The 19,345-nt window shown below is 30.2% G+C and overlaps 2 protein-coding genes across 3 annotated transcripts; both read right to left on the minus strand.

Moving 5' to 3' along the window:
- Positions 1-5,952: 5,952 nt before the first annotated feature.
- Positions 5,953-7,571, minus strand: LOC114425760 (amino acid transporter AVT3B-like). Its single transcript, XM_028392716.1, has one exon. It carries the CDS (start codon positions 7,327-7,329, stop codon positions 6,046-6,048), a length of 1,284 nt encoding a protein of 427 aa, XP_028248517.1. The 5' UTR covers positions 7,330-7,571; the 3' UTR covers positions 5,953-6,045.
- A 3,195-nt stretch (positions 7,572-10,766) lies between these two features.
- Positions 10,767-13,433, minus strand: LOC114368916 (cyclin-dependent kinase 13-like). Of its 2 annotated transcripts, none has more exons than XM_028326208.1 (2): positions 13,025-13,433; positions 10,767-12,549 (listed from the first exon to the last, which is right to left on the minus strand). In XM_028326208.1, the coding sequence occupies exon 2, from the start codon at positions 12,241-12,243 to the stop codon at positions 11,176-11,178; it is 1,068 nt and encodes a 355-aa protein (XP_028182009.1). In that variant the 5' UTR covers positions 12,244-12,549; positions 13,025-13,433; the 3' UTR covers positions 10,767-11,175. The 2 variants fall into 2 exon arrangements, with proteins under 2 accessions (XP_028182009.1, XP_028182010.1); XM_028326209.1 differs by lacking the exon at positions 13,025-13,433 and adding an exon at positions 12,719-12,947.
- Positions 13,434-19,345: the final 5,912 nt, after the last annotated feature.

The raw sequence follows: 19,345 nt of genomic DNA on the forward strand, positions 1-19,345 counted from the left end.
TGTGGGTCTTGTATTTTCATACGGTCTGTTTTTTACTTTCTTAATATTTTTTTCCCAAAATAACTGTTCATTGTTTGTTTACTATTGTACCCTTTGGCTTCTCAGTTTTGTATGAATTAAAGAAGGGCATTTTGGGGATTTGAATTGTTGGATGTTATTTTAGGTGGGGAGGTGTAATCAGGCTCATGAAAAAGGGTTGGGAGTTTGCTGCCCTTTCCTGTGTCACCCATCTGCTTCCTATCTTTACCCTTTTGCGTGCTTTTTTCTTTCTTTTTTCCCTTAGCACTTGTTTTGTTTCTTTTACCATGTGGTGGTGCTTCTTCTTCAATACCTTGTTTTAGGGGGTGGAAATTCAAGATTACAACACCCAATTTTGTCATTAGCATACCGTATATTATGTCTTCTCACTTGATAACAAGTCAACCAATCAATGGCAAATAAGTCTCATTATCTTAATGAGGAGTATAAATTAATTTTTACCCGTGAAATATAATTTTAAGAGTAAACAATATACTTCCCTCAAAAAAGTAAATAATAGGCAAAATTACATTTTTGATCTCTCAGATTGTCTCTAATTTCGAATTTTGTTCCCCAATAAATTAATTCACAAATTTTGTCCTCTTATTTTTTAAAATCATGCAATGTTGGTCCCCCCCAAGTCACAATTGGACATTGACCGTTAGCAAGTGACGTTTATTGTCACGTGTTACTTTCTTATTGGATGATGACTGTTACGTGTCATGTTTTGATTGGATGTCAACTCCATGAAAGATGAAATGCATTGTTGTTTTCATTGACCAATCAGAACATGACACATGGCAATTATCATTCAATAAGAACGTGACACATGACACATGACAGTCAACATTCATTTGTAATAGTCAATGTCCAATTGTGGGTTGGGGGGCCAACATTGCATGATTTTGAAAAATAGGAGGACAAAATTTGTAAATTAATTTACTGGGGAACCAAATCTGAAATTGGAGACAAATTGGAGAACCAAATTTATAATTTTGGCTAAATAATATACTTTATCCAATATTCAATATAAGACATTGAATTACACATACCAAGAAAATAAATAAATTGATTGGTTTTATTGGTTTTTTTAAATATTAATAATTATCAATTTTATCCTTATTTATAATCATTAACTTATTATAATATATAAATATTAAAATCTAAGAACATTATGCATTATTATTAATAAAAAAATCACAAATACTTAGAGTATTTAATAAAGGAATAAATGTTGAGATTCTAACAAGTTGTTGATATATTTAGTGTTGAACTCAGTTCCCTCAAGTAAAACATCGTATTTGAATCTTGTGAATGAAAAAAAAATATAATTAGGAAGAAAGATCCCATTAAAGGTGATTAATTAGATTTTTTGACGAAAATTAATTATCAGCAAAACTGATGAATACTTTATATCAATATCACATTGACAAAGAAAAACAAATGTTGAGATTAAAAAGATGTTTCATAAAAATTGTAAAATATCTTATGAAAAGATCTACCGATTCCTTTTAAACATGTGGATGTAGGTTGGAAACTATGGGGACAATTGTCCCCACAAAAGTAAATTTTTTTACTCGAATATATTAAATAATTATTGGTTTTGCTCCCATAAAAATAGGGATTGCCCCCATAAAATATTTTAAAAAAATTATTATCAAAGATAAAGAGAAAATAAATTGATATTAATTTCATCCACTTTATTCTTTGAAATTGTAAAAATTTAGGCATTTTACTCTCTTTTTATCTTTTGTAAAAATTTATATTTTTGTCCCACTAAAAAAATTCACTATTACTAGATGATGTCTTATGTTAAGAATCGGAGGAAGTGTGTAATAAAGGTGAGCTATATTTTTAAGCTATTATTTAATTACAAATTCACATATATATATCAGATTTGTTAACTTTTTTTAAACCAAAAAATTGCATAATTTTTTAGCACAAGTATTCAATAACAATCTATAATAAGTATATTATTTTATAACAATTATTTTAAAAATTGTATCTATCCATAGTGTAAATTTTTCGATAAAATATAGAAATAAAAATGTGTTTCGAATAATTAATTATAAATAACTATTTGCCAAATGTGCACTAAATGTCTGACATTGCCAAAACTCGCCAAGTTCAAAGTGAATTCCTAAAGGTAGTTTTAAAAGTTACACAACCTCAACATTCTTCGAGTTTTTAGTGACTTTGCCGTGCTTGGCAATTATTGCCTTTAGTATAAAACCGAGAGTGTGGCAATTATTGCCGTGCTTGACATTGCCAATTATTGCTTTTACTACTTACTTCATAGTAGTAAGTAGTAACATCGACTCAATGATAGGTAAAGAATCTTTGCATTTAATTTGATCAAGTAACTTGAAGACAACTTTGTTGTTAACTTATTGATAGGGAATTTTGGTTAAAGGTTCAAAAATTAATTTAATAAACAAATAAATATTTTAATAGAACTTTATTCTTTTTAATCAGAAAAAAAAAATATAACGATGGGAACAAGGGGTTCCCAAAACCCATATACAATGAGAAACAGAACCAAGTGCAAAGAGTTCCCTGTATATTTGACTATCCATACCATGCCTCCCGTATGACTAGACTCACAGATTCATCAAACCATTTTAATTAGCCTTCTATTCCCAACCCATCACAGATTACTCGGGTCTCCCTTTTCATGTTTCCAAATCTGCATATCATTTTTTTCCTATAGTTCTATTTGTACAACGTACAGCAGCTTCATCAAAGCATGACAGTAACCAATATCAAAATTAACAAAACCTTCTATTCCATTGCCATTTCCCATGAATTTTACCTTGCTGGTACAATTATCCTTCCCTGAGAATTTACTCTCCCTGGTCACAACAAATAACAAGACAGATAGGGGAAGCTCTCACAACCTTTGATTCAAAATTGATCTAATATTAGAAGACCAGTCATATAATGAACATTGAAAGTTCTTTACTTTAGCCCGACTCCATTGCTAGGACCTCACTTTTATTAGTTCCATCATGTGGAACCTACAGACTTGGCTTCCTTTAAATACCACTTCATTTCTTTATATCCAAATTGTCCACAAAACTGCTAGTCAGACATTCGACCATCTGCGCTTGTTTACCGTGAACCCAACCTGCAAATTGCCAATAGAACTCTTTATGTTAATCAAAACATAAGTATTTTAAGTTCTTAAGAAATATCGAATTCTTACAATCATTATAAATATATGTTCGAAAATATATTCTCTATTTCAAAAGCATTCTCTTGCTCAAAAGCATTCTCACCTTTATGTTGCCTCATTTCAAACACTGCACAATTGAGAAAATGATAAATCGATTTTTCATAAACAAATTTTCTCAACTACCCCAACATAACTTTAATAAGAAATTGCATTTGCATAATAAATAAGTATGTTTTTTTATACAATAAAGAGGTATAAGAAGAGATGTTAAAAAAGTATGAGATAAAAAAAAGGGTAACGTGATATGGATAAAAAAAAGTTGCAATGCAAAAAAAAAAGTGTGTGTATGAATAGGACTCCTATAACTCAAATATACGGAAATTCATTGGTGCAAGTTGCTTAACACTAAGTCTTTTAACAAAGATTTGGGCTCGACTTATTAGACATGAAGTCGCTCGAGGTACCACTTCACTCGAAATGGGTGGATCAAGTGGAAGAAGATTAATTGAGTACCAAGTAAAAGCATCAAATATCTCCCGGCCGGTTACAAATAAAATATAACTCAAAAATAAAATTGCATTTAATGACTTATGTATGTAATTTTAAAAAAATTATACCGTTATAGTTTTATTAATATTTTAAATAATTTTGACTAAATCTTTATAGTTTTAAAAATATTTAAATCATGCTTTATTTACTATTGGTCATTAATTTTTAACTATATAAAAACATTTAAAATTCAAATATATTCGAGAAACCTTTCTACTTAATTTTTTTTCACATCTCTCCTTCCAAGTATTTCACAAAGCTAAATACTCAAGATTCAAACTGAAGTCACTGGTATTCAGTTGAAAAATCTTATGGATCTACACAACTGATGATGCCTTTCTCCTTATACTATTTTATCAAATATATATTTATAGTTTATTTAACATTTTAAAATATATTTTTTATAATTTAACAAAAATTATAATATTAACATCTGTGTACCCATAGGTTAGGAGGGGAGAATATACTAAAAATAATTAGTCAAATTTCCTAACGTTGGAGATCAGTCATTGACAAAATTAATGGATACATCATATCTAACATGGTGACTCAAAAAAAATCTTAACAATTATTCCCTTTGCTTTTTTTTTTATATCCACTTAGGTGGATAATAGAAATATTAAAAAATATAATTAATATCATGATTTACTTAAATATTATTGTTAATTTTTTTAATATATTCTCATATATTGTTTCCTTTGCATTTATGTTAAGTGTATAATTTCTGTTAAAAAAAATGTTAAGTGTATAAAGTATTTATTAATTAAGTAAAAATAAGAATAGAATTAAAAAAGATAGTAATTAATATTTTATTGAGTTTTAAAATAAAATAAATAGAAAATAAATTCATTCAAAAGTGGATAGATAAAAGGAAATAGAAATTGATTTTTTTAGGAATATAAGTCAATGTATTTTCTTAAATTATAAATATGTATATAAAAATTAGCGAGTTTCCTATGAATTAAATGAACAATAATTTTACATAATTATAAAAATAAAAATATCATTATTATTCAACCATATTAATGAATATTTTATCTTGAAAATAAATAAAGTTTAAAGAGTCAATATTTTCGTTAATAATATTAAACATTTTATTTTATTAAATAGAAATAAATTAGTTAAGAGATAAGACTTTTGAATCTAGAGAAGAAATTGTAAAAATAAGTTATTTAAATCAAAATAAATTATTTATTTATTTAATAATTCAACATGGTGCTTCAAAATCCAAAATTTTGAAGAAAAAAGTATATAATGTGTAGAGATTTAAAATTTCAAATTCAAATGATACTTTTCAAAATAGATGATTGTTACCACAAATGATATTTTTCATAATAGGCTATATTCAAATGTGGGCTATAGGTTCAAATATAGACATGACAAAATGGGTTAGGTTCTAGGATGACTCAAAATTGTCAAATGAATTGTAAGCTTGAGTTTTGACTCTACTTGAACTCGAGTTTTTTTAGTTCAATCTAATCATAATTTGAAATATGAAAACACTAAACTTTCACCAAGTTTGAGTCTTATTTTAGAAGTTTAAATTAAATTCAGAGTTTTTTTTTTGGTAATCTTACCAAAAGTAATGATACAAGGTGTGTATTTTCCTTTTCACACAATTAATTTATTCTATACCTAAAAGCACAAGCCGTTATCGCTTGAGTCAATCGTTATTATAATTTTTTTACTCATTACAACCCATAACTCAAATGTAATTAAGTTGCTAGTCTTGTTAAATCCAAAAAAAAATTGAGACAAACAATGAGGATTTTTCAAATACCTAATGCTACTATTTATAATAATTAAGAAAATAGTTTTTGAAAGGAATAAAAAATATAGATAAAAAATAGAATAAGGTATTTAATGAAAGAGAAGTCATGTGATTTAATAAGAAACAAAATATCCCTAGAAAAATAGTTTTATTTCAAAATGAAGATTAAAAATTACAAAATAGTTATGTACTAATGTTTCCTTACGTACTATTCACCCCATCTTACTCGTTTTTATCCATAATAATATAGCCACATAAGGTTTAGTTGTGTGATAGACATGATTCCTTTTTAGGATGATAGACATGATTAATTAAAATGTAAATTAATTTTAGGGAGAGAAAAAAAAGACTGTTATCCATCTTCCTTGGTAGCTAATTGCTCGTTGCACGAGCCATGCATGATTTGAACATTAATTGAATTTTCTTCATATAAGGGAATCCGAAAGGTTGCACGAAAGCAACCCCTAAATCCAATCATGTCAAACAAGACAAACGGAATTGTACACAGGAAGAGAATTTTTTTTTCGTCTGATCAAGCATTAGGGCCAAATATGTTCATTAACGAAGACCAGGTTCCTGTCACTGCAATAACCAACCCAAAAACCACAAGTAGCCCATCACACACCATTTTGCTCCAACCAATCTCTTCTCTGAACACCAAATAGTGAAACATAGCTGGCAACACAAAGCTAAGAATAACACATACACTACTACCCACCAATGACAAAAAATCTGCAAAATTAGGCACCATAAGTGCCACCAAACTCACCCCAAAAACCAACAACCACCTCATCCACAAGCAGAACTTATAGTCACACAACCTTCTCTCAACCACCTCATACACAGGATTCATCATTAGTGGGAAAGTAAAGAACAAGTTGATGCAAAGACCCAACTGCACCAAAGCACTTACCACTCCTTGTCCAAGATTGGTAGTGATAATCTCTTGAGTCCCTTCACCAAAAGCAAGGTAACCCAAAGCAGCAAATGATGCATACAACAAAGAAATAAGGAACATCCCTACACCCAAAACCCCACCAAACTTCTCCTTATCCTTGGCCTCTGCTTCCAAGGGCAAAACCAATCCAATCCCCTCAAATGCATACACAGCCACACCTAAACCATAGAGAAACACGGACCAGCCCCCAAAGGCTTTCAAAGGAGGCCTATTCTTCATGAACACAAAGACATCATCCACCATCACCACACTCTTGGCTACAATGTCAACAAAATCAGCAAAAATGCTCAAAGGAGCCAAATGGGTCAATGTTGGGATAGCATTCAGCCCTAATTGAAAGGGAAAACATCCCCACAGAAACAACACCTTTGGCGTGGCGAAACCCCAAAACAAGGAGGACCATGATGCTGATGAGGTGTCATCATCACCGGCGAGATAGGCCAACGTGGTGGAAATGAAAATAAGGTAGCTGACGCAGAAACCGCAATGAGAAAACACGATCATGACATCAACGAATAGCTTGCCAAGAGGGCCAACAATGGCGTGCCCTAAATCGCCAAAAGAGTTGATTTTGGGGAAGCCCACGTTAACGTCGTCGTTGGAATGTTCAAGCTTGCGGCGAGTGTGGACGAGGAGGATCATGCAGTGGTAAGTGAGGAACGCCACGAGGAAGAGCATGAGCATACCCGTGACCCAACCCGTTTTCTTGAAGCTGTAAGGGAGCCCTAGCACGCCAGAACCCACAATGGATATGAAGATGTTGGCCAGGGTCTTGAATTTTGAGGAGAGAGGGGGTGCGTTCGAGAGAAAAGGGGTTTCAACATTATTATTATTATTATTATTATTGTGAAAACCCATTGGGATATATGATGAATTAATCAAGGTGCTTCTTCTGCAAACCACAGGTCTCCTCTTTCACCTCTTGGACGCACACTCAGACATTAAATGTGACTATCTCTCACAGCAGAGATATTTAAACCTTAGTTGGTCACGTTGTGGGAGATTACTCTCTTCTGCTAAACCAAACCCCCCGTTGGCTGCAAAATGAAGGGTGATATGGGTGCAGAAGAAGCAACAACGTACACGCAGAGGGAGGAGAAGGTGCGTGATTATTGTGAAGGTTAATTGAAAATTATGAGAAATTTGTGTGATGATGTGTGGGGAAGAGGGTGTGGTGTGACCTTAAGTCAAGGTTTGGCAAATGCTAATAATAATACAGTAAATATATAGCAATGGGTTGTGGAATAATATATAAGATGGAAAAATGAGCATTGATTATCTAATGTGGTGTTGTTAGATTTAAATTTGTTGGGTGAAAAATAGAAAACATGGGGAAAAAATTGGAAGGAAGAATATTCATTCATCTTGCTCTCACACCGGAAGATAATCATTTGTGCCTTTGGGCACATGTCATGAAAAAACTTATTTATAAGGAAAAAAATCATTTTATCTTTTAATTTTGTGAAAGAAAAAAGGTTTTTTTAGGAATAAGAAAAAAGTTAATTATATATGTAATCTATTATACTGACAAATATCCACTTTTGTCTCCATATTTTTTTGGATTATTTTCTTCTTTAACTAACATCTTAACTATACTATTATTATGTTAAGTTATAGCTGCATATAAAAAACATCACTCTCACTCTACTAATTACATATAAAGTTTAACTAGTCCAGTAGTTCATACCTTGCACAGGTAAGTCTATAATATACAAAATTTATATGTTAAATTTTTTTAATATACAAAATATATAAATTCTTTCATACAAAATAATATATATATATATATATATTATGGTGTAATTCATTAAAAAAATTATTTAATCATGATTTTTATATTATTAAACATTTTAAAATAATATATTAGATGTGTATTCAAATATTTAAAATATAAATAAACAAGAAATAATATATTGATATATATATATATACATACATATATATATATATATATATGTATGTATATATTCAAATAATTGTATATTTTAAAAATATATATATATATATATATTATTTAAATAACTGTTTTGAAAATTTATTTTTTGTATTTATATATAAGTTACATTTATACACAATTTTAATAAGAAATATTTATAGTGAAAAATATTTAAAATTACAATTTATAATTTTTCTTCTTTAAAATGCATTCTTTCCTTATAGAAAGATTCATTGAAAAATATTAATTAAAAAATAAATACACCTAAATATTACATTTAAATTATATTAATTAGCAGTTATAAATAACGTGAGATCGACCTAGTGTAAATAACCTGTTTCTTTACATAGGTATAAGTTTATAGTTTATAGTTTTTATATTGTTAACTTTTTTTAATTTTAAAAAAAATATGTTGTGTAATGTATAGAAATACTTAAAAATATATATACAAATAATAATGAATTTATAAAATATTTATATATATATATATATATATATATATATATATATATATTATGGAAGAACATGCATTGGTATATATGTATAAAAATATTTAAAAGTATATACACAAATAATTGTGAATCTATTAAAATATATAAAAATGTAAATACATATATTTTATGGAATGTTCAAATACAATTTATTACCTTAGCTAAATATCTCATAATTAAATAAATAATTTTTTGTAACATTTTAATCACTTGGTAATTTATTACGTAGTGTAATTATTAATTATTTCATTAAATTTAATAAATTGGTTACCGTATTATATAAAAATCTAAATTCAAATAAGATTTAATGATTTAATTGATTGGCTTAACCAAAATATATACTCATTATAATGTCCTTAGTTTTATAATTGTATTTTTAATGAATTAATAAGTAAAATAAAAATTTCAACAAAATTAAGACAAGGAAAAGAATCGATAAGTAATATTGTTATATGACATCTCTGTGATATTATTTGAATGGTGAATGGATAACTAGTTTAATCAATTAGTCATTAGAGTCTGCTTATTTTTTCTATTTCACTAAATTGAGTTTTTTTATTTTTTAATTTACTATTAGAATCTTTCTATCTTTCAAAATTTATTATCTATCCCCAGACGAAAAATCAAATGTTGACTGTTAATTTATTTTACATATCTCACATTACTCAATTTGGGTTCATGTTACTAATTTTGGAAATTAGAGATTTTTGATAACTTAAAGGTTATGGATTTTAGGTGAGTAAAGTTTACGTTTTAAAGTTGGGGTAATTATTTATGAAATAATTGTTAATTACTTAATGAAGGTAGACTGGATATAACGTAAATAATTAATTATTGTAGTTATCAATAATGATATTTTTTAAACACGTAAATATCTCTTAAACGATCAATTATATGTGAATGTGTGACAATTAACCTTCTAAGCCAACCATTAATGTTTAATTTTTTCTCTGGAAAATCATATAGTAAATTTTGAAAAATAAAGGATCTCCATTAATAAATTAAAAAATAGGAACACCAATTTAATGAAATAAAAAAAGGAAAACACTTTTTGCAATTAAGCAAAAAATAAAAAGGTAAGTTGGTGTTTGATCGAAGTCAGAATGCATAAACCAACTAAAAGAGAATTGTCATTCCTGCTCTGTTCAACATTCTTAGTCAAACTGCACAGAACTTGATCATCAATGTCCATCAGCCTACTAATAATTATTATAAAAAAAAAATTCCTTCGTTAAAAAAGAAATTCCTTCGTTTCAAATTATCTATCACATTGAAAGTTTTAATTTGTTTTAATATATTGAGAATTGATACAGGTAAATCAATTTGTAAAACATTATATTTTGTTTCTATTTTTCTCTTTGGTCTTATCATTTATTTCATTTCAAATTTATCTTTCTTTTTTCTATTTCCCTCTCTTAGTTGTATATTTTAGTTGTATATTTTATTATACAAGTATAATTTCTCTAAAATATTTATCACTTTAATTTTTTAAAATGAATATTAATAATTTTTCCCAATAACATTCCATATTTATTGGTGTAACAGATCTTAACTAATTCATAACTATACTCTTACTCTTTCAATAAAGTTATTTTAGTTAAAGAAAGCTATTCTATCGTAGTAATTGATACAGCTAATGATTTTCTTTCATCTTAACAAATATACTAATTTGAAATGAAGGGAATAACAATTGTAACAGCTTACCCTATTTAATGCCAGGAAAGTAATAACTTACCTATTCAATAAGTAAGCTTCCTTCCAAAAAAACCTATTCAATAAGTAGATTATTTTGAGCAACTTCTAAATTTTTAATGCCTAGACAATCTATATTACAATATTAAAGCAGCAAATTCAAAACACAGTCAACAGAAAGTATAAATAGAAAACCAACAGGTCTTCTCTTTTTATTCTCAACACAAATGAGGAGTAGAAATAAGCAGGCAGCACAATGAAAAGGCTGCTATTCATTGTATCCTCCTATCTAAATTCAAGCTTTCCTGTCAATTGAAGTAACACAACTTTAATCTGAAAGAAGTATTGCAAGCAACTAAAATATCTAAATTTACATTTAATCACTGCAAATCCATTACAAAAACCAAAGATGAACAAAAAGATAAATTCCATGTTGTTAAAGAGAAACATCACGATTCCTACCTCGGCTATCAACATCTATCACAGTAGCACATGGGCATCCCATTGTAATATATGAGTTTATGACTGCACAGCTTTATTTTGTTTGATGCAAGCTGGTGCCTTGAAACCTTGGCATTTCCACATTTATGTAGCCTCAATAGGCATCACTCTGTCAGTGGATGACTCCACTGTAAACGAAGGCATACTATTAACAGGATTATTGCCTGTGTTCGTTCTAGTCAAGGGAGAACTTCTGGCTCTTATTTCTTCCTTTGGCTGCGCTCTATCTTTCGAGGTGCAAATGCTTAAGGGCAACTTTTTTAGCTTCACCCTTCCTCTTTTCTTACCTATAGGAGATAAATCTTCACAGTTTTTGCCTTTTGACTGACTCAACTCTGCTTCCCCGTTATCTATCTCTAATTGGCTAGGTCTATGATATTTAACCACCTTCTTATCTTTCTTACTTGAGCATACCTCTTGGATGGATCCTTCTGAATCAATCTTGCCTGCTATTGCATGTTCGTTGTTCAAAGATAAGCAATCTTGTCTGAGTGCCACACCAGATTCAGATCCCTCGGTCATTTCAAAACTTGAAGAGCTTCTAGGCTTCTTATGTTTACTACGTTTTGGGTCTGAGTTTGGAGAACTCTTAGAGATTCTTGGAGAACTGTTCATGGCTCGATGTAACTTACGAGCCAATTCTTCATCTGTCCTACAATTTTCAATTTGTTGGTTGTTTTTGTACAACAGCTGAACTGGGAGATGCTTCTTTGACTTGTTCTTTTTCAGATTTCTTTCCTTTCCAGCCACCTCCTCAGAGAAAGATGCAACCAAATCTAAAGCCCTTTTGGCTGCAGCTACTGCCTTCGCTGCTCTTGCAGCCTTTTCTTCAGCTGCTGCTCTTGCAGCCTCTGCAGCTTTAGTTGCAGAGATTGCGGCCACTTTTGAGGCTTCCACAACCTCCTCAGGTGTAATAAGGTTAGGGTTATTAGAATGGCAACTCAACAAATGCTTCAGTCGGGCTTCAAATTCACTTGAAAACAATGAGGATGAGGGGGAAGCAGCATTGGTAACACAAGAAGCAGCAACTGGAGACGGAGAGGCAGTAGCATCACTATCTGAACTCTGTTTCTTCAATCCCGCTAGAAGACGCTTCCGAGGTGGTAAAAGAACATCAGCATCCAACAGATTAACATCGCACACATTCTCCATGCTCCCCCAATAAATTCAAATTTAGGACTCCAAAATACAATGAATAAATCTACACGCGAATTATATAGCTACTCCACTGACAATCACACCATTGCAACATCGATCAATTCCTTCCCAATTCCACATCCCTCGTGATACCAAGATTTTAACAATCCTACAAGATCCTTAACAAAACCTACACAAAACTCGGAACAATTCAAAGACTATCCAAGCTGGTACCACTTTTTATTGCTAACAACCCTCCACGAGAAGAAGAAATTTGACTCATACCCAACATCGAATCCTTCCATTCCAACACTTTGATTCCTAGATAGAAAGAAAGAAAACAACAAATCAAACTCAAAACTAAATGCACTAAATACAATTCAATTCATCAGAACTAGTTTATCTATGAAAAATCGAAAACACAGCAGCAGCAAATCTCAATTCTCAAACATGACCAAATCCAACTATCCCTAGCAACCAAGAAACTCACCAAGGAAGCATAATTCAGCAACATAATCATAAGATCGAGGACCTGAATTCAATCTACCCAAGCAGCACAATACAGGATTTTTTTTGTTTTTTTTTTTCAACACCCCAATTGCCAAACGATTTGAATCAATCCGCAAAGCAATGAATCAAGAACACAAAACAATCCAACACAAGTTAAATCTGGATTCAGCAGAATCATGCAAAAATCAATGGAATGTTCACACCCCATGAGTCGAAATTCAAGAACACAAAAAAAAAGATCAAAAGAGAGTTGGGATCATTGAGAATGAAGGAGGTCCATGTGTACCTGATCCTGTTGTGGCAGAGAGAGAAAGAGGGGCAAAAGAAGATCCAGGATTAGGGTTTTCAGAGAGAGAAAGGAAGAAGAGGTTGTAATGGTGAAGAAGAAAAATCCAAGGCATGTAGAAAACCCAAGATCTTCCGATTTATAATAATAATAATAATAACATTTCTTTTATTATTATTATTATTATTATTTGAGAAAAGATGTGGATGCCGTAGAAAATTTCAGTTGGTTATGGTTGGAGAATGGTAAAGAAGCAGATCCCACAAAAACAACAATTAATTAGTTCTCTGCTTTTGAAGTAACCTCGTATAGCATTTCTTTTCATTTTTCGTTGTCAAACTGTGTCAATGACAACGTTGCAGTTGCTTTTCATAAGTTGCGGGATGGTGTCGAGAGGAAAAAATGTAATAATGTAATAAATGAAGATGAAGATTACGTACACAACTTCATCTAAAATTTAGCGTTCTAATGTTATATATCAAATTTAACGTTTCTTAGTAGATTTGGACAAGAGAGAAAGTAGATTTGGACAAAAGAAATTTTTTGTACAAATATTAAATAAATTTATTTGTCATGCGTTATTGGTATGAATTAAATTATTTTTAATAGTATATTTACATTTTTTTAATAAATTTAGTTTACATTGTAATTATTGATATGACTAGATTTACTAAATAAGTTATCAAGGAAAAAAAATTATGCTGAATTAACTTATCAAGGAATGAATAATACTAATTAATAATAATGTAAAATGCTTTTACAAATTTAAAATTAACCTAATTTTATATAAATATTTTTAAACTTCGGCTTTATTTCGAAATTATATTAAATTAACTCTTAAAGGTTAAAAGGTTCTATAAAATAAAATAAAAACTTATATGAAAGGTCAATTTCAATTCTTTTCTATGAAAAAAATTGTATAAAAAGACTTAAATTTATTTTTGTCCTTTATGATTGTGTAATTTTTGTTCCTAACAAAATTTGGAGTATATTTTTAAAAGTTAGTAATTTTGGTTTACCGTTGATTTGTGATAATAAAAAGAATTATCAGAAATTGATAACATGACATGTAAGTGATAGCATGACAGTAACATTTGACATGGCAGATGACCTCATAATCTCAAAGTTATGCCAATGTGGCTCTAGCTGTATATTGATGTCACAATAAAGATTAAAATTTGTATTATCATGTTAGCATATGTGTTAAACTAGCACATTACTTATTATGTCAATGTATCAATGCTAGGACATGACTTAATGCTACGTCAATAATTTCTATTAATAAATTATAGCAAAACAAATAATATATTAAAATTGTTAAATTTCAAAAATAAAGAGGATCAAATATGCAATACAAAAAAATTCAAAAACATGAGACTTAGAGAACAAAATTGAATTTAATGAAATTGTTATTCTCATCCACAAATTGTTATTTTCACCACCCATGTGATGATATTTTTGTTAAATTCCAAAAATACTCTACAAATATTTTTGGTAAGGAAATATGACTGTGTTCTACACATGTACAATAAAAATATATTTCTATTACATCGATTCACATAAAATAATGCAATTTTGTTTTTAAATAGCACCTAACAATTAATACATAACAATGGCCAAAATGTGTGAGAATTAATATGCCTCCTGATCAATATTAGAGGACTAAAATCAATACACATAACATAAAAATAGAAAGCAATAGCAGTATTTAATATAAGAGTAATTAATTATAATGAATCATTGATAATGTCAATTACATATTGAGATATTCTAGTTGAATGAAATGGTAGAGTTAAATTATTGTATGTGGTACAGACATAGTCTTTACCATGGACGAGCTTCTTTAGTGCAGTATCTACTCCATTTTGGTGCAATAAGAGATAAGGGACAATTATCCTTTTAAAAAATCTAATTAATGATAGAAAAAGATAGAGTTGAGTTAGTGAACAAATTTACATGCTTACATTACTAAATGGTCTCTTAAGTAGATTATGAATACCTACACAAAGTGGAAATTGTTAACAAATCCAACAACATTAATGCGTTGATGTGCAATAAATGATGGTACACTCCTAAGCAAAAAGAAAGTTCAATAAATAAGTGGACCAATTCAACATTACACCAACTAGCAATCACATAATCTATATCAGAAATGGACATCCACATCTCACGGGTTGCTATTAGGCCACTATCGACATATAAAGAGTTGATTAATTCAAACAGACTTTCTTTTGTGCCAAAGAGCTCAGCATAAAGAATGTGTCATGTCTAAAGTTTACAAATCAACTCTTGACAAACAAGCCCAAGATTCCTCACTCATACCTAGCAAAGCTACAATTGTCATGTAATTATGTAGAAACAAATAACACAAGAGGGGGGAGGGTTAAATTGTGTTTTTAGAAATTTAAAAACTTTTCTAAAACAAATAGTACATTTATTGTCTGATGTAAAAATACCTAAAATGCTTAGAGATCAGACTACGTCAAACGATGATAAAAAATAGTTTTCTTTGTAAAACAAAACAGGATATAAAATTTAACAACATATTCAAACCCTTTGTCAGTTAAAGCAAAAAAGAGAAGCACACAGAGAATTATATTGGTTCGTCTCAAATCCAAGACTACGTCCAGTTCTTGGCAATCACCAAGATTTCAGTAACTTATCAAAGTTACAAATATTACTCATTGACACTTTTGGCTCTTACACTTGCAAGTTTTATCCCAAGCTTGACTTAAACTTAGTATTCTTTGTTCTATCAAGCTACTACTAGCTTTAAACAATTCAACAAGATTTGTTGGAAGATTGCACATTGACTAAAATATATAATCGTCTTGCAAATGGATATATCACTCAATACTTTTAGTATTTTCTCTCAAGGTATACAAGGCGTTTTGAGAGCTTTGTATCTTTACAAGAATTTACAGAAAGAATAATTCATGTAGATTGTTCGTGTCTTTTATCTTCAAAGTTTTTTCTATATATAATTTTTTTCTCCAAGTATCCATTATCTCACAACAGTTGGATTTCTCACTCTAATCTTCATCTGAAGTCTTGAGTCTATTGGAGCATTTAATGCTTGTATCAAATGCACGTCCCTTCTTCATGCAAAGTTCATGTTGATAGGCTAGTGTGTCTTGTAATTCAACAGGGAAGTCACTTCTTTCATCATAATAGGTTTGTAACAACATAGTGCACCTTTTGATAAGGATGATCGTCTTTCAAACTGTGAACTTCATTTATTCTTCATAGGACTTTGACAAATTCTAGGAGAATGTTTTCTGCATGAAAGAATCTCAAAAATAGTATTAAATGAAAGTCTTAAATGGACTACTTAAATAATATATCAGATTGTCTTATGAGTGCATCATCTAAAACTTTAGACGCACAGATACATACTATGATCTAATAACATATCATACATAACTTTTATCGTTTCTATTTATTTGTATCTAATCAAAATAATTAGGAGTCTTAATTTGTCTTTAAGATATAAATATCTTTTGACTTAACAAACTACAATTTTCATCTGCTTTCAAAATAATACAAAGAATGAATTACTGCAACTCATTAGGAAATTCATCTACATAAGGCATTATTTATTCTGTTTATTGTCACGAGCTACTTAGCAAAGCACATTATGAGTTCTTAGGCTATCTACCATCATATGCATTGCATTGACTTGCTCCCACATTGAAGGTGCACATTTAGAGATTTCACATACTTTGGTGCTCCCTTTGTTTTCACATTTTCTAAAGGAAAACAATGAAGTGGTATCTAGAAACACAAATTCACAAACTTTAATCTTCATTGTGATTTTATCACACATATCAAGTTGTGAAAATATTTTTAACAATGCATCAACCTCATGTGTCAAAGTTAAGCCCCCCCAAGAATCACATGTGTCATCTTCAGTGATTCGATAACATCTTCCAAAGCACATGAATAGACCTCAAGGATATTGAACCAAATATGTTGGTATATTTAGCAAGTTCACATGCACATAATAGACCATAAGTAGTTTTAAGTGTGCAGCCACAAGAAGAATTGCTAATGCCAATGCTACTAACCCATTTAAACTCATTGATTTCGTTTTGTCATCCAACAGTATGGAATCATAATTCCATTGCTAAAAGATTGCAGTGGCTTTGTTATTAGTTATAACAGTTGTTGTTGGCTATATTAGTTGTTGCTTGGCTAAGTGCTCATGTATGGAGTGAGTTTTAGTTTTAGCTGTTGTTGACTTTGTCGGGGTTATCCTTTTGGGAGGCTTTGTATCAAGGGATTGTGTTCTTATTTATTTTTTTGTATTCCTTATTGGTTTGGTTCACATCTCATGGGCTAAATCAGTTTTAATAAATATTTTTTCTTTCAAAAAAATGCAAAAAAAACATCAAATCTTGAACACATAATGCACCAAATATAAAACCTAAAGCTAGGGAGAGGAAAAGGAGATCATAGGTGTCAAGGAAAAACAACAAAGGAGAAAGGGGTGGGGTGGCAACCAATGAGAGGATAGTCTGAGGGAGGAAGGGAAAGGAAATGGAGTGTAGAAATGGGAGGAGGATAAGTTGGTCAATTTGAACCAACAGGGAGTGATGATAGCAATTTTTGGGCTCATGCTATTTACAACTATTTTTTCTAAGTACACCACCATACTCCCTTTTCTACCAAGTGCCCAATTATTATTGCAAAGCCCATAAACACTAGTTCATTTTATTTTTCCTTCGGGGCATGTCTTTAGGCGTTAATTGTCCAAGAGTTTTCTCTGGGCTTGTCTCTCCCTAATATCAAGTAAAGTGCAGACAAATGGTATTTGAATCCCATATTCTCACTATTGGATCCTGCACCTCCTATTGTGAATTTGCATTCTGAAATATGGTCATTACATCGAAGAAGAGACCCTTCAGGCCTAGTACTTCTTGAGTTTGGTGCATGAACAATAATAATGGGTGACTCTTTTTTGTGAGTTTAGGTCTAATTCAACCCTAAAAATTAGCTTAAGAGATAAGGGTTGTCCCTCATTTATATATTTTAATTTTATTTTATTTTTAACCAATGTAGGACCTGAGTTTTTCCTAACATTAATTAAAATTTATTAGGTCTATTACTCAATTTTCCCTCTCATTTGAAGGCTTCTATAGTTAAATTATATAGCATTTTTTTTCTGCAATGACAATAATGAACATCAAACTAAAATTTTCATATATATCTACTCTGATATCTCACTAGGTCGATTCTAATGAATCTATTAAATTGTGCAGTATTGTGTAATAGTATATATAATACTATATCATGTCACCTTTTATTTGATGCTATACATAAGTTAATAAAATTAAACTCAAATAGCTAGTAATGGGATAAAAATAATAAACAAATCACAACTTAAATACTAATAAGCTAATTATTTATTTATATCCAGAAAAGTTAAATACGATGATATATATTTTGAGAAACTAAACAAAATTTTGTTTTTATTTTCATGGACACGTGATGATGATTGATTAATAGGTCCTGTTTCACGACTGGACAGCAACAAGCATCGATCACAAAACAGGCCTTTGAATAATGTACCGTATTCATGCTTGCTGCTTGCATGTGCTTGAGTACCTTATTACGTTCACTGTCTCCGAGAAAATCGATGGCCAAACGCCAAACTAGTGAACATCAATTTGTTCAGTTCAATCATATGGAGAAATAGAGACCCTCTAGATTCTTTTCGTGGACGAAGTGAAGTCTAAGAGTTCACGTTTTGTATATAAGAAAATTCTTAAATTAGAATAATTAACTTTATAAATAGGATTGTTTACTGTGTTAAGGATACTTGTATTTTCTATTAGAGAGGCGATATTGATAAACAAACTTCTCAGCGGAGCTGATTTAGCTCTTGATAGTCATGAATTATTGTAAGAAGTAAAGCAATACAAGTCAGTCTCATATATTAACAATTATGCGTGATTCTATGACTAAATCACAACAACGCTGTCAAACTTACACTTAAATTTTTCTAGTAAACGTCTGATGGGACCAAAGGCCACTTTGAGAGTCCCCATTCCTATATCATTATCTGATTTTTTAATTGAATTATACATGGACACATGACTCATTTTTACTCTTATCAATATAAGCACTTAAAAAATACTTATTCTCTCGGACCCAATACCTTAATTTTGGGTTCTTAGTTGGCTCTCACCATTAATATTTCTATTTTCTTAACAAAAAATGAACATGGACCCACCATTTTCAAATTGAGAACCGGTGCTAATTTGAGAAACTCCAAAGAAAACCAATACGGATGGCTTAATCCCTTATACTACTTTGGAA

The sequence above is a fragment of the Glycine soja genome, chromosome 9, assembly GCF_004193775.1.
Source record: "Glycine soja cultivar W05 chromosome 9, ASM419377v2, whole genome shotgun sequence".
In the NCBI taxonomy this organism is placed as follows: Eukaryota; Viridiplantae; Streptophyta; class Magnoliopsida; order Fabales; family Fabaceae; genus Glycine; species Glycine soja.